At 38.6% G+C, this 15,489-nt stretch overlaps 1 protein-coding gene across 2 annotated transcripts in view; it reads right to left on the bottom strand.

Moving 5' to 3' along the window:
- RAPGEF5 (Rap guanine nucleotide exchange factor 5) overlaps positions 1-11,557 on the bottom strand; it is a 136,089-nt gene extending 124,532 nt beyond the window's left edge. For both annotated transcript variants that reach the window (XR_005556506.1, XM_039342130.1), the window contains exon 1: positions 11,027-11,557. Coding sequence is in view for 1 of the 2 variants with exons in the window: in XM_039342130.1 (XP_039198064.1) it covers positions 11,027-11,215 (189 nt within the window). In the remaining variant the exon portion in view is untranslated. The remainder of the gene's footprint in view (positions 1-11,026) is intronic.
- Between the last annotated feature and the right edge of the window lie 3,932 nt (positions 11,558-15,489).

Raw genomic sequence — 15,489 nt, 5'->3', positions numbered from 1 at the left:
GTATATTGTATATTACTATATTACCCTGATCTGGTTAAGGGTTCACATGATTAAGGATCTATTTTAATTTAATAAAACAAAATTAAGAAGATGCATATAAAAAGGAAGCACATAACTGTTGTCATTTTTCTACTATGCATAATATACTGTGACACAACCTTGAGAAAATTCAGCATTGATGAATATTTCTGAAGACCTCTCTTATTTTCCTCCCAGAAAGCAGCATTAAAAGATGTTGGTTATGTCCCATTCAGTTGGTACTGTTAGGAACCACACAGACATACCTTCTTCAGTCTGTCCTTCTCCAGTTTTGTGCCCAATCTGGCCCTCCAAATTTTTCAACTGCACCCAATGCCTTTGGGAATCAAATCCATCTACATTAGTACAGATCATCTTCCTTTCACCTTCCTCAGTATTATAGACTTATCAAGACAGCTAGTGTTAACATAATGTGTCAAAAATATAACTTGAGCCTGCTCATTTGTGTCTTGAGTGAGAACTCTGGATTGATTTGTTAGATGATCCTTTGTTGTCTTGCATTCTTAGGAGTCTTCTGCAACACCAAAATTCAAAAGAATTAATACACTTTAGCCTGCTTTGTCAGGCTAAAGTGTATTAATTACATTTAGTTACATTTCCATAAGAGCATCACAGGAAAATCACTGACTGCATGATTTAGGTCTTTGTAGATATAGACACATTCTGGCATCTGAATATCTTGTCCAAGGCTCTTATGGCTGCTCTACCAAGTTCATTTCTTACTGCTGGTTCTTTTTATTGTTGATAGTCAATCCCCAAAGGAGAAGCTATTTACCACTTGAGTATCTTCACTGTCAATTCAAAGGTTCATTGCTGCACTTTTATCATTAGCCTTCTTTATATTTAATTTTAGTAATTTTTCAATGTGCTCTTTCACTAAAAGCAGATTATTTGTAATTTTAACTATAAACATCATCAACATAATGCAGGCTATTGATCCTTATTCCCCCAGTTATAAAATCATTTCCATTTACTTTCAATCCTGCATCACTCTGAATATATTCAGCAGATAGACTCTCTTTTGATGATCCAGATTGTGGCTTCCTGCCTGTGTATAGGTTTTGCATAAGGATAATGAGTTATTCTGGAATTCCCATTTTCCACAGCTTGATAGAGTTAACACAAACCTTTTAATGAAGTATCAATGTCTCTTGCTCTAACTTTCTCTGTAGTCATCATGAACATCTAATATCCCTCCTACCATGTAGGTCTCTAATCCAAATTGGATGATCCTAAGCATTATCTTTCTAGCATGTACAATTAACTATAATAAGTATGATTAGTAAACTCTATTAGGTCCTCTTTTTTAGTATCAGTATGTAGACTATAGTTTGCCATGTTTCTGTAGATACTCCATTAATTCCTGCAGCCTTTCAATTTGGTAATAACCAGAGTGCTAGTCTAAATTCATTTTATACTGCAAGAGGTTCTTGTAAATAAGGAATCATCTTTTTCAAACTGGGATGTTGACAGCTCTAATTTTCTACTGTACAGTTTCATTATACTCCTGAAATGTATAGTTGTCATGAATTAATTTTTCTCTGTGCAGTACAGTGGTTTAAGTTTATACAAAATAAATTCCCATTTATTCTTTTGCAGATTACTAGTTCCATTGCAGGCTTGAATCCCAATTAGTATCCTGGCAATTGCAGAACAAGAGTAAGAAAAAGAATACATTCCTATTAAAACTCTGTCCAGGAGTGTTCTTTGATCAGAACAAAATAGAAATAAGGAAAACAGATATGATCCTACAGGCTATGCAACAGCTTGGTAGATCATGGCTACACATGTATATTTTAGATTTATTAATAATACTTCAAGCCAAATGTAGTCAACAGCAGAAGCTTACAATTATATCCAGATTGTGAAGGAAGGGTCAAGGCACAAGTTTCCTCTCATTTTTTTGGAAAAAAAATGTTCTGGAAGAAATGTACCTCCTGGAAAAAAAATAACTTTTTCCCGCCAATCTGATAAGACTCTTTCCATACATTTATGTATGACATAATTAGAGATATAATGAAAACTGTAATGTCGCCAGTGTTCCTTTCCCCACTGTCTATACTTATTGGATAAAGCAGGGGTTCCCAACCGGGGGTGCGAGAGAATATTCCAGGGGGTGTGAAAATTTGGGTTTTCAAAATTGTAGTGTATATGCATAATTCATTGCCATTATTTTGAACTTTTGTACGGGGTGTGGAATATATCAGAAGCGTTTTAGGGGCGCGGAGTATAGAAAAGGTTGGGAGCCACTGGGATAAAGGAATGTCCAGAAATTACAAAAAGCCTATGCTTATAACTCTTTTTCATGTGGGAGAGTAATAACATGGCATTCGTGAGCAAATAATATTCAAAGAAAATTTTACCTTTTATCACAGTGCAATTCAAATAACTTCTATGTATATAGAAACATACAGCCTCATAAGAGAACTTGACACTAGTTAAGTAATGAAATGTTGCCAAATAAATTAGCAGAAGTAAATCTCAGAATGATTTGAGTTCTTAATCCCACGATTAAACTAAAATAACCAAACCTGTTAGTGAGTTTCAATCTAAATAAATGATGATGTGGAAGATGCTGCCAGCCCCAAAAGTAACAAAGCAATTTCTTAAACACTATTTTTAAAAAGTAAGACAAGCATTTTTGCTATATAATAGCGATGTTTCTTGTGTCAACTAATAAGCAACACCACATAAGGCAGGGGTAGGCAACCTTGGCTCTTTTATGACTCGTGGACTTCAACTCCCAGAATTCCTGAGCCAGCATGGCTCCACGAGTCATAAAAGAGCTAAGGTTGCCTATCCCTGACATAAGGGAATTGGTTATAAATATCTTATTTCCAGTGAGAATACTACCTCTGTTCTGAAAGAGAGGGAATTTTTTTGATGGAAATGTCTTCATCAGAAAGAGAGACAGATAAAGGCATGTCAAGATTATGTTTTGCCCAAAACTGGCTTCCAAACTTTCACACAAAGCTATATTTTTAATAACAAGCCTTTTACAGCATGCCATGAATGAATCCATTTAATGGAGATAAATTAGTTGCAGCGTAAAGCATTGGGAATTATGTTTATAAATCTTTTGTGATACAGGAGTAGTCCACAAACATTCTTCATGAAGTATATTTAAATCTCTTATAGTAAGAATCATACCAGATCTAAAGGTCAAGCAATGTTCACATTTTCCAAACCAGTTTTAAAGATAAAACAGGAAGATTTCTAAATCTGCATGTGAAATGTATATATAAAAAGTTTTTAAAAACTTAACGTTTTATTCATGTGATTTAATGAACAATTTCATTTGAAAGTATTCAAAATACTTCAAACTTCACTTTCTATGAACAGAAACTTCCTCAAAGCAATCTATAAAATGCTATAGAAATAGCAATGATCATGTCACCATAGGGATACTACAACAGTTTTAATTGTGAATACTGGTTATGAGTACTTTTTCCAGTGTCATTGTAATTCTGAACAGTTGCTAAATGAATGGTTGTAAGTTAAGGGCAACTTGTAGATGCAAATCACACTTTGTTTTACACATATCAAATTGTCAGCTTTGCAATGTATTGGTATCACCTCCAGTTAATCAATAATTTGATTGGACAAAACAAACTTTGGCTCAATCCTAACATGACCATTTGGTTCTCTAAAGGGTCAGGGATATTACCGTTCTTGGTCTTGAATCAGGTGGTACCTTCCACTTTCAACACTGTTGGGCAACTTGCCATGGCACCTACCTTGTATAACAGTCTTCCCTCCCAGAAGTCAAGCTACTCCAATCCTGCTGCTTTGTCACCAGGCCTTGGGATCCCAGGGGATCAGCAAAATGATAACTCCATCATTATGGCTGATAAATGCTTTCCTCTGTGCTGTACAGTTTCTATTTTTTAATAATGTTTGTATGAAATTTTAACAATGACTGTTTTAATTCATTGTTGTATGCCACTCAGATTCACTTTTTGTGAAATGGGCAGCTATATAACTATAATAAATAAATGAATCAAAAATTGGGGCATCTTTCTGGACTTGCAGTTACTGCCTAAAGACAGGTAGCTATGGTCAGGAAGGCCTTGTCTAGGTTCACCTGGACTATCCTTTGATCCATTGGGAGGCCCTTTATATGTGGTCATCTAATGATAGAATGATTGCAATACAATCTACATAGGGCAGCCCTTGAAGATCACATGGAATCTACCACTTGTTCAGAATACAGCAGCATAAAAAATAATGGATGCCTGCTGGGTATCACTATTGCTGCACAAACTACACTCATAGCCAGTTGGCTTGTTATTAACTATAAGTGCCTGTTATTAACTATGGGTTTTCCTCAGTTAATGGCACTAATGAAGAGGTCTACAAAATTACAGCTGCCCCAGCATCCTTCTCTGGATGCTTGACAATCAGCTTTACTTATGAAATTGCAGCATCTTGCGATCACATGATCACGATTTGCCATTTTCCCTGTTGTCCTCCCACAAGCAAAGGCAATGGGGAAGCTGACAGAGATCACAAGTCATTATGCTAAATCTGTCTCAGTGTGTAGCAGCCCCTCCAGCCCCTCCCCACATGCGCTAGCCTGTTGCACTCTCTCCCATACTGTGCAGCGATCACCCCAAGCCCCACTGCACTCACAATGCAATAGCCCGCCATGTATCGATAGCAGTCACTTACCTGCCCATTAGCCTGCTTCTGAGCTGTCTGGGATTTCCAACTTCCTGCCAGCTTTGTTAATGAATTTGCTTGTTGGGAGCCAGTAGGAAGTTGCAATGAGATCCTCACTTAATGACCCACAATCCTCTCTTAATAATGGCAACTGGAAGTGTCAGGATTGCCATCTCTAAGCCTGCTGTCATGTGACATTGCACTTACCCGAAATTTCAGTTCCAATTACTGTTAACCTAGGACTGCCTACAGAGAGCCCTCTAAAGTACTATACATACCATCAAGTTATTTTTAATTTCTAGCAAGCACTTAAGATTTTTCTATGAAAATCCACTATATGGCACAGCGTCTGGATACCTGAGGGCCACTTTTCTCCGATTCCTTCTGTCCATCCAATACATTCTGGCAGAGTGGGAACATTGCAGGTCCCCTCCATTAAATGTGAGCCTCTTATGGGACCAAGGAACTAGGCCTTCTCTTCTTGGCCTTCACTCTCTGGAACACCATCACCAGAAATAAAGACAGCATCCTCTCTCTTAGGATTTTGAAAAGCTCTTAACACCTGGCTTTGATCCCAAACCTGGGATTGGTTTTTTGTTTGTTTGTTTGCTTGGTTGGTTGGTTGGTTTTGGGGAGAGTTTTTTTTAATATGGATTTTAGACCATTTTACTCCAGGTATCTATAACAGCAGTCCCCAACGTTTTTAGCACCAGGAACCAATTTTGTGAAAGACGATTTTTCCACAAATTGGGGGGGGGGGCAGGAATGTACAAACTAGATCCCTCGCATGTGCAGTTTACAATAAGGTTCACACTCGTATGAGAATCTAATGTCTGATGACCCGAGGTGGAGTTGAGGGAGTGATGCAAGCGCTAGAGTGTGACTGCAAATACCGATGAAGCATCACCTGCCCTTCACCTCCAGCTGTGCAGCCCAGTTCCTCACAGGCCACAAACCGATACCAGTCCGTGCCCAGGGGTTGGGCACCCCTGGTCTATGAGACAATAGGTTTTATCTATTTTATAGTTTTTGTTTTCTTTTGTTTTGTACACAGGCCACAATTTATTGGAGCTAGGTGGATATAATAAATAAAGTTTTTTTTTAATCCATGACTAGTGGTAACATATTATACTGTATTTTCAGTTGTTACTCAGCTGTCTTGTTATTTATCTTCCCATTGTATTAGAATCTCATTTTATAAAATATAGTGTTACAACATAATCATATTTTATGCATCCTAGAGTAACAAAAAGCAGTCTTAACTAGGATGTAACAAATACATAATTTGCAAGCCACCTCATCACAGAGCTTTATATCATATAAATGTAATTTTTGTAACTAATTATTGTTAGTATTGAACTATGGGCATACACATAATACAGAGAATCATCTCATAAGTAATTATTGTGCTGTTTTAACGCCATGTACAACCAACCTCCTAGAGATTTTAATACCCACCTTCCCTAAGGGTAGGTTTAATATCTACCTTTCCTTAAGGATAATGTCAAAGGACAGGCACGCTCAGGTTAGAATTAATCCTTCAAAGCTTTTAACAATTTCACACCGAGATTAAGGAACGCTTATGTATTTAATTTATATTCTGAGTATACATTGGGATAGGCTGAATTGGAAGATGATCACAGTTTTGAAATCAGAAGAAACACTAATAATCTGCACTGTGCACTCTGATGATTAAAAATGTAAATGATCTGCAAGTTCTAATAAAGTTATTTAAAACAACCCAGTGAATAATGGGGCTAAGATTAAATATAAAGACCAAGATGCCAGCGGGCACAGCAGTAAGCCATAGCATTGTCATTGAAAACATTGAAGTTTGTGGATAGATTCTACGTTTTAGGATCATCTGTAAATAAAGGAGCAGTCAAGAAATACACTGCAGACCAGCACTTGGCAGGATATCCATGAAGACCTTAGAAAGGCATTCAGAGGCCAAGATGTGTCTGTATCTACAAAAATCAAAATCATGCAGACAATTGTTTCCTTGTAACCTTCTATTAAAATTAGACTTCAAAGAAGCAGGATAGACTGTGTATTGATATTTTTGAATTCTGGTGATGGAGAAGACTCCTGATAATTCCATGGATAGCTGAGAAGACAAACAGATTGTATAACAAAGCAATCCAGAGTTCTCAAAAATGACAAATTATCATGTTTGGGACGTATTATACAAAGGCCTAGCCATCAAGAAATGTGTAACGGTGCAAAAGATGGAAGAAAAAAGAAGACAACTGCAGCAGGGTGCATTTAATTACAGCAGCGTTTGATACATTGCTGGAAGAGCCAAATTGCAGACAGATCATCCTACAAAAGATATTTCTGTATAGTCAGTAAAAGTTGATACCAACTGGATGACATATAATCATTTCTTTCTAAAAAATTGTATTATTTCCCCCATTAAATTAACAAATAATGCTCGATTTCACATAGATCTCAATCTGGGTTAGATAATTACTCAGTTTTCTAAAAACAAAAAATAAAAACCACATCCTCAGCTACTACAAACACAACAGCATGTTCATGAATGCCGAGAAAGATTTGACTTCTTAGCAGTGTAGTATTAAAATGAAGGATTTCTCAATCTAGATAGGAAACCTTTTTCAAGTTTCTTAGTTTAATTAGAAATGCCTATAAAAACTGCTGACAGGAACATCATATTAGGATCCTTCATTTATCTTACAGGAGAATTTTCTAAATCAGGGGTCTTCAAACTTGGCCTTTTTATGACCTGCTTGCTTCATCTAGGAGAGAAAGGCAAGATGTGGCCCCAGAGATTTGACTGCTAAATTCAACTCTACTTCTCTAGCCAGTGAGAGATGATACTCATCTTTGTCCATAAACTACAGGAAATATATATCGGATCTAGAAACAAAATTTTATTTAAAATTATGCTATAGTCTTAATATTGCTTAATCAACAATGTTTTTCTATACTATTTATTCAGAAATAAGTTTGGCTAAATTCAATATTTACTCCCAGGTGAGCAAATATTAGATTATAACCTAAAATGTATAAGTCGGTTACTTTTACTGCAGCACTGAAGTATTGATATTTCTTCAGAAAAGTAAATACAAGTAGTCCTTGATTTACAACAGTTTATTTAGTGGCTGTTTGAAATTACAACGGTACTGAAAAAAATGACTTTTGACCGTTGCAGCATCCCCATGGTCATGTGGTTAAAATTCAGATGCTTGGCAACTGACTCATATTTATGATGGTTGGAATATCCTGCTGTCCTATGACCACCTTTTATGACTGTTTGACAAGCAAAGTCAATGGGAAAGCAGATTCACTTAACAACCATGCTACTAGCTTAACAACTGCAGTGATGTGGCAAGAAAGGTCATAACACTGGGCAAAACTCACTTAACATCTCACTTAGCAACAAATGTTGGGCTCAAATGTGGTAGTTAAGTCTAGGACTACTGTGTACTGTATATACAAATTATGGAGCAAACTATAAAGCTAGTAATTAGTAGCTTCATGCTACTCTGTGTACTACTGATACTGATTTTACCAACCAGTTACAATTTCTAATTCTAGGCATGTTGCCCACATCCATGATTAATCAATGTACATTCCTTTCATAAAAGCTTCTTCAAGCTGGCCAACTCACATTTAATTTGCATTCCTTGATAGCTTATATGTGCAATGGATAGTCTTAGCCAGTGCTTTTTTTGTCATAGAACACACCAGAACGGAGGTCCAGCATCTTTTTTTGATGGATTTTCCAAATTTTAAAAATAACTTTTGAAAATTTGATGTTTGGCCCACATGGACTTGAATTCACCCTGTTGAGGGTAGCAGGTTGGCGGCAAAATCATTAAAATGGTGCATGCAGGCCGCTTGGGTGTCGAGACCGATGCATGCATACTTCGTCCGCACTGGTTGTGATGACGCTGCTTGGCTTGTGGCACCACTTGGCTTGTGATTGGTCTTGTGGTCACGCACTGAGAGCTTACTGCAGGCGGCGACCATTATGTTTCGTTACACAACTGACATGTGTGGGTGTGTGTACAGTAATTGACTATGTGCGAAAGGTAAATTATTTTTAAAAATCATTAGTGAATTGAAAATCTTTAATTTTTTAGTGTAAATGTGTGACCCCAAATTTAAAAATGAGAAAAAAAATACTAATTACTTCTCAACCACTGGTCCTGCTAAGAACTGAACATATAATTTTTTAAATAAAAGATTAACAAGATGTGAGTTTCAGCACCTTTCTTCTTACAAAAAAAGCACTGGTCTTAGCAATTATATATGGTTAAATGGTAAATCAGTGAAAGATATCAATATATATATTGAACAATGTACCTTACAGATTAAGTGGCTTATTTTAGTGTAGATAATTACAGTGAATAGTCCACTGAATAGTCCACTGAATCAAGAAATTGACTAGAAATGCTAAAACCTGGTAATAATGGAATGGAATGGAATGGAATGGAATAGAATAGAATAGAATAGAATAGAATAGAATAGAATAGAATAGAATAGAATAGAATAGAATAGAATAGAATAGAAGTTGGAAGGGACCTTGGAGGTCTTCTAGTCCAACCCCATGTTCAGCAGGAAATCCTATATCAATCCAATCTCTTCTTAAAAACTTCCTGAAGCAAGTTGTTCCACTGATTAATTGTTCTGTCAGGAAATTTTTTGTTAGTTCTAAGTTTGATTAGTTTCCATCCATTGCTTCTTGTCCTGCCTTCAGGTGCTTTGGAAAATAGCTTGACTCCCTCTTCTTTGTGGCAGCTCCTGAGATATTGGAACACTGCTATCATGTCACCCCTCCTCCTTCTCTTCATTAAACTAGACATACCCAATTCCAGCAACTATTTCTTATATGTTTTAGCCTCCAGTCCCCTAATCATCTTTGTTGCTCTTTGTACTCTTTCTAGAGTCTCAACATCTTTTTTACATCATGGTGACCAAAACTGGATGCAGTATTCCAAATGTGGCCTTACTAAGGCATTGTAAAGTGATATTAACACTTCATGTGATCTTGATCCTATCCCTCTGTTAATGCAGCCTAGCACTGTGTTGACTTTTTTGGCAGCTGCAGCACACTGCTGGCTCATATTTAACTGATTGTCTACTAGGACTCCGAGATCCCTTTCACAGTTGCTACTATTGAGCAAGGTACCACCTATACCAGTGATGGCAAACCTTTTAGAGACCAAGTGCCCAAACTGCAACCCAAAACCCTCTTATGTATCATCGGGTGCAGAGTGGGCGTGATCCATTGGGTGGGCATGGCTGCAATGGTAACAGCAGGCTGGGTGGGACTAAAAAGTTCAATCAATCAATTCCAACTTTGCGAGATCATTTTTTTTCCCCGCAAGAAGTTGAAATTGATTGATTAAACTTTTTTTTGTATACGGCAGCAGAGGCCTAAAGTGAAAAGGTTTTATAAAACACAGCTGAAGGCCTAGGACTGGGGTGATGGTCTGCGTGCCCACAGAGAGGGCTCTACGTGCTACCTGTGGCATGCGTGCCATAGGTTCGCCACCATGGACCTATACCATTACCTGTGCATTTGGGTTTTTATGCCTAAATGTAGAACCATGTTTTTTTTCTTTTTTTTTTCTTTTTTTTTTTGTATATCAAGCAGCACCTGGCAAAAACAAATTCCTGGCAAAAATATAAATTCCTAGGTTGCTTCAACAAACTCTCCTGGCCCAAATAATACACTTCAAGGCAATTATTTTTTAAAAAAATTGTTACATTGTTGGATACAATCTATGTTTACTTAGAATTAAAGTTCATTGAATTCTGTAGTGCTCAACACACAGCTGCCAATCTATCCCCAAACAACTGCATTATCTCTTCACATCTTCTCTGCAACATGGCCTCCATTCCAATCGCAGCTGTGGATACATAATTTCAGCGAACTCAGGTCAATGGCCTGCTACCCGCCGCCCCCCCCAACGTTACATGCTACTTAGATTACATGTTCTTTGCAAACCTCACACGAATTAAAAGCAGGCTTCCCTTTATGGCACAGGCAGATTAAAGACGGGAGTTTAAGAGAATACAACTCTCTGACTGTATACCATTGCTGTCCATTCCTAATGCCAATTATTTTATTCCCGTGGCAGTTATGCACGATTAACATGGTATCAGTTGCGTGTCGGGGATCTTTTTTAACTTTTAAAATAAGCAAAATGCAAAATGCCTTACAGAACAAAAAAGAGAGGGGGGCGGTCTTCCTTGGCTACCAAGTCACCCACTGGCTTTCTGAGGCCAAGCCCTGTAACAGGGACGAGTCAATTCTTGGGAGCACCGCGGCCATCCGGCGTCGTTCACTCACCCGGCCCCCGCCATCTGAGCGCTTTCTCCGCAGCGTGAGTCCACTCCGGAGCAGCGTCGGTAGTTCCCTCAGCTTCTGCCGCAACTGCACTTGCTGCTCCTGGCCTCTGGCGTCTGTGTCTTTACGGTCATGGAGCAGCGAGTCGGCCCTGTCACACGCAGGTTGCATCTTAACGGAGCTCCCAGCCATACATACTACTTGGCGGAGAAGCCTCCTCCCAGCTGCTTCAGCGCTTATCCCCGGGCATGCACGGTGCGCACCTTTCTCTTGTTATGCAAAACACGACTGTCAGGCAAATGAATTGGCCGCAACAGCGGCAGTGGCGTCCTCCTCCTCCTTCTCTTCCTTCTCCTCCTCACGGGAATTGGGAAGGAAAAGAGAAAAAAGCCCGCACAAACATTGCTCTCAGCTTGCACGAAAATCAAATTGTGCGAGAAGGTCGATTCCCTAACCAAAATACTCAGAATAAGGCGTTTACCACTCGGGTGCAGGTAATGCGCCAAGAACCTAATATTTCTTATGGCCTCCACCTTTCCCTACTCTCGTGGCCCCTCCCCCTTTGACGCTGTTTTTTCTCAATTGCTACGACGGGAACAAACAAAAGTCAAAGGAAGGGGCTCGGAAGGAGCAGCGGTATGCTGAATATAGTACCTTGTGGCTTCTTGGTGTGCTACTCTTCATAATGCACATCTTCCCTGGAGAATTGTAAATACTATCAACAGTCAATAAACCATAGCAATAAAGGGGTAAAAGTTACAACGAGTGGGTTTTCAGACTCTTAAGTATTTAGCTATCCTTTATTAAATGAGCCACAATTAGCAGAGTTATCATATTGGCTGTTTGGTAACATCCAGGTGATTGTACAGAAATGAAAGCTAGCATGCTGGGAAAACAGCAATAAATATATATCAAATGAAAATAATTTAGCTTGGTGTTCAGGTGTGATGAGCACACTTATCAAACCAGATTGAGTATATAGATTGTGGATCATTAGGTCTACACAGGCACATTTGAAGATGCATTGGAGTAAATAAAATACTTCTCCAAACTCTTAAGAAAGGGCCATTTTTTGCAAGGAACTCTTCAGAAGCTGTTTCTGCTTATCAATGCATGTGTAAACAAAGTTACACAGACAGCAAAGATTAATGTGCTTGCAGAAATAGCAAGAACAGTTTTCAAAGCAGCTATAGCAGTATTGCAAAAGTCACTAATATTCTATAAAGTACTATTTTAAAGGATTAGAATTAATTGACAAAGAATCAAAAACTGCTGAAAGATTCAGCATGTTATTAGGCCAACACAAACAGCTATGTTACTGTGATTTGCAAAACATGACAGTTGAACACTCTATGCTGAAGCCAAACAAATCATTTTATAACATGCAGGTAGTCCTTGACTCACAACAGTTCATTTAGTGACTGTTCAAAGTTACAACGGCATTGAAAAAAGTGATTTACGACCATTTTTTACTCGACCATTGCAGCATTGCCATGATTCATATGATCAAAATTCAGACGCTTAGCAACTGGTTCATATTTATGACGGCTGCTTTGTCCCAAGGTCATGTGATCAACCTTTGCGATATTCTGACAAGCAAAGTCAATGGGGAGGCCAGATTCACTTAACAACCAGGTTATTCACTTATCAACTGCACTGATTCACTGAACAACTGTGGCAAGAAAGGTCATAAAATGGGAGAAAACTCACTTAACAAATGACTCATTTAACACCAGAAACTTGGGCTCAATTGTGGTTGTAAATTGAGGACTGTAGTGTTTTGTGTGAACTTTGTGACTATAATTACAAGACATACTGAGAAGGCCCTGGTTTCCATTTTATGGATCCCCATCCTCCATTCCTTCTAATTGATCTGCAATTTTCCTAAGCATTCCAGTCGGAATAAAATTAGTAGGCGGGAGCTTCCGGTGGGAGGCGACGGCGATGGCGGCTAGCTTTTAGCCGTCCAGCTGGGGAAGTGTCAGAGCCGCGGAGCGCAGCGCGCATCAGCTGGCCCGCGGCTCGGAAATCCCTTCCCGGGCAAAGGGAAGGGATAGAGAACGCAAGAGTAGAGGTAGAACCCCTGAACCCCCTCTGGATTTATTTCTAGAGGGGGTGAAAGGAGTGTTCCCTCGGAGCTCTTGCTGATCTCCGCCTCCCAGCTGTTTTTGCTTCCTAGGAAGCAAAAGAAACCGCCGCTTCTATCTCCGTGTTTACAGCATTTTGGTGAGTAATTTTTAAACGGACGGAGCAGTTTAAAGGATTTTTTGTTATATTTTAGGTGTTTATTTTTTTTATCTTTTGATTTTTACTATTTTTCCTCCTTTTCTTTGTTATACTAGTGAAAGGACTTAAGATGGCGTTTTGAAAGTGTCGGAGTTTTTTTTTCCTTTCTCTTTTGTTTTACTTTCCCTTTTTAAGGACTGTTTTTTGCTTTTGCTTTTGCTTTTGGCTTAGAATTTTTTCTTTTGAATTGTTTGCTCTTTTACTACTTATTCTTGGGATTTATTTTGGACTTTTAATGATTATAGTTTGTCTCTTTTTAAAAATTCTTTTTTTCTTTTTTTCCTCCTCCCTTTTTGGCTGGAGGGGAAAGGGAAGTGACAATTGTGCTTTTTAAAATGGCTTCAAAGAGGCAGCAGCCTTCCTCAATACCCAAGGTTATTTCTTCTCCTATAACTTCCACTGCACAGTTACAACAACAATCTAAACATGCACCACCGGCTCAGCCACCACCCTCCCCTCCTCTACCTGGACTTTCAGTACAAGAGGTTAGAGGCATAATGGGAGAGATTGTAGTTCAAATGAGAGAGGAAATGACTCAATTTGTTTCACAGATTAAATCAGAAATTAAATCTGATCTCAAAGAAGAGATAACGGGGATAAAGTCTAAATTGCAAGAAAATAATAATGAATTACGACAAGATATACTGGCAGCTGTTTCAGGTTTGGCTACTGTGGTGGTTAAGCTCGATGCAAGGCTTGAGGAAGTGGAAGACAAAGTTGACTCTTTAGATGACAAAATTCAAGACGTGGAAAGGAAGGTGGACTCCTCACAAGAAGATATTTTGATGTTTCAGTACAGACAGATGGAGTATGCTCTGAGGATTAGAGGCCTCAAGGAAGATATGAATCAAGATTTGATGGAGGTGGTTCTTAGTGATCTGGCGCTGGCTTTGGATATGGATAAAGGAGAATTACAGAGAGAAGTGGAAAAAATTTATAGACTCAACTCCTGGATTGCTAAGCAGAAGAATTTGCCCAGAGATGTGGTGATTTACTTTACAAAGAAGTCCCTGCGGAATGAGATTATACAAGCTTTTTACAACAAAAGATTTCAGATTGCCGCCCAAGATGTCATCATTCTAAAGGAAATCCCATCTAAAATTTTAAGAAGTAGGAAAGACTTTGCTTTTTTAACCAATGAGCTTAAAGCTAGATCGATGCCATTCAGATGGGAAATTCCGATGGGTATCGTTTTGAGCCATGCTGGGACACGTTACAGATTGAACACAGTTGACAAAGCTAGAGATTTCTATACTTCGGTCCTGAGTGCAGGCTCAACTTCATCTGGTCGGAAATCTTTGAGTGCTAAGGAACCTGAGCAGCAATCTGAGGCACTAGATTTGGTTTCCGCAGGGATGATAGAAGTGGCAAAGCAACGCCAAACAGAGGCTAAAGAGCAGAGGATGACTCGTGCAGCCTATAAGCGTAAAGAGAAAGAGCAACGTAAAAAAGAGCCCAAAGAGAATTCTCCTGGAAGTGCATCACCGCCGGTGGGAGGAGCAAGACCCAAGAGTTATGCAACACACGCAGCTCTGTCAGAGTTTGATGGTGTCTTCTCCAGGCTGCGTGCCAAGGGAGATGGCAAAGTTTTTGACCTGGAATGTTAATGGATTGAATTCTCCTCAGAAACGGAAAAAAATCTTTTATTATTTGAAGCAACATACCAATGATGTTATTTGTTTACAGGAAACTCATATTCTACTTAAAGATCAGAAATATTTAGTTAATGCTCGTTTGGGATCTCATTTTATATCTCCTGCACCTGGGAAGAAAGGGGGAGTTGTTATATATGTTAAACAAAACCTGCCAGCTTGTCTGGTAGAATCAGATCCCCAGGGGAGATATGTGATGATTGAACTTGGTATTTATGGTAAGAAAGTACTTATAGTTGGACTTTATGCTCCAAATCAACAACAGGAACAATTTTATAAACAGTTACACCAAAAAATAACTTTGCTTGATTATAGATCGGTGGTATTAATGGGTGATTGGAATGGTGTCTTAGATACACAAAGGGATAAGAAAGGTTCCTCTCCTTTTCTTAAACAAGCAAGGCTACCTAAAGCCTTTTTTGATATGAAAGAAGACTGGGAATTAAGGGACTATTGGCGGGAACGTAATCAAGAGGAGAGAGACTTTACTTTTTTTTCTGACAGACACCAATCTTTTTCAAGAATTGA

Source organism: Crotalus tigris, unplaced genomic scaffold (genome assembly GCF_016545835.1).
Source record: "Crotalus tigris isolate CLP2741 ecotype Arizona unplaced genomic scaffold, ASM1654583v1 scf7180000017774.6281472, whole genome shotgun sequence".
NCBI classification, from domain to species: Eukaryota; Metazoa; Chordata; class Lepidosauria; order Squamata; family Viperidae; genus Crotalus; species Crotalus tigris.
The sequence above is the reverse complement of the archived record's forward strand: the minus strand, read 5'-3'. Positions and strand labels throughout refer to the sequence as shown.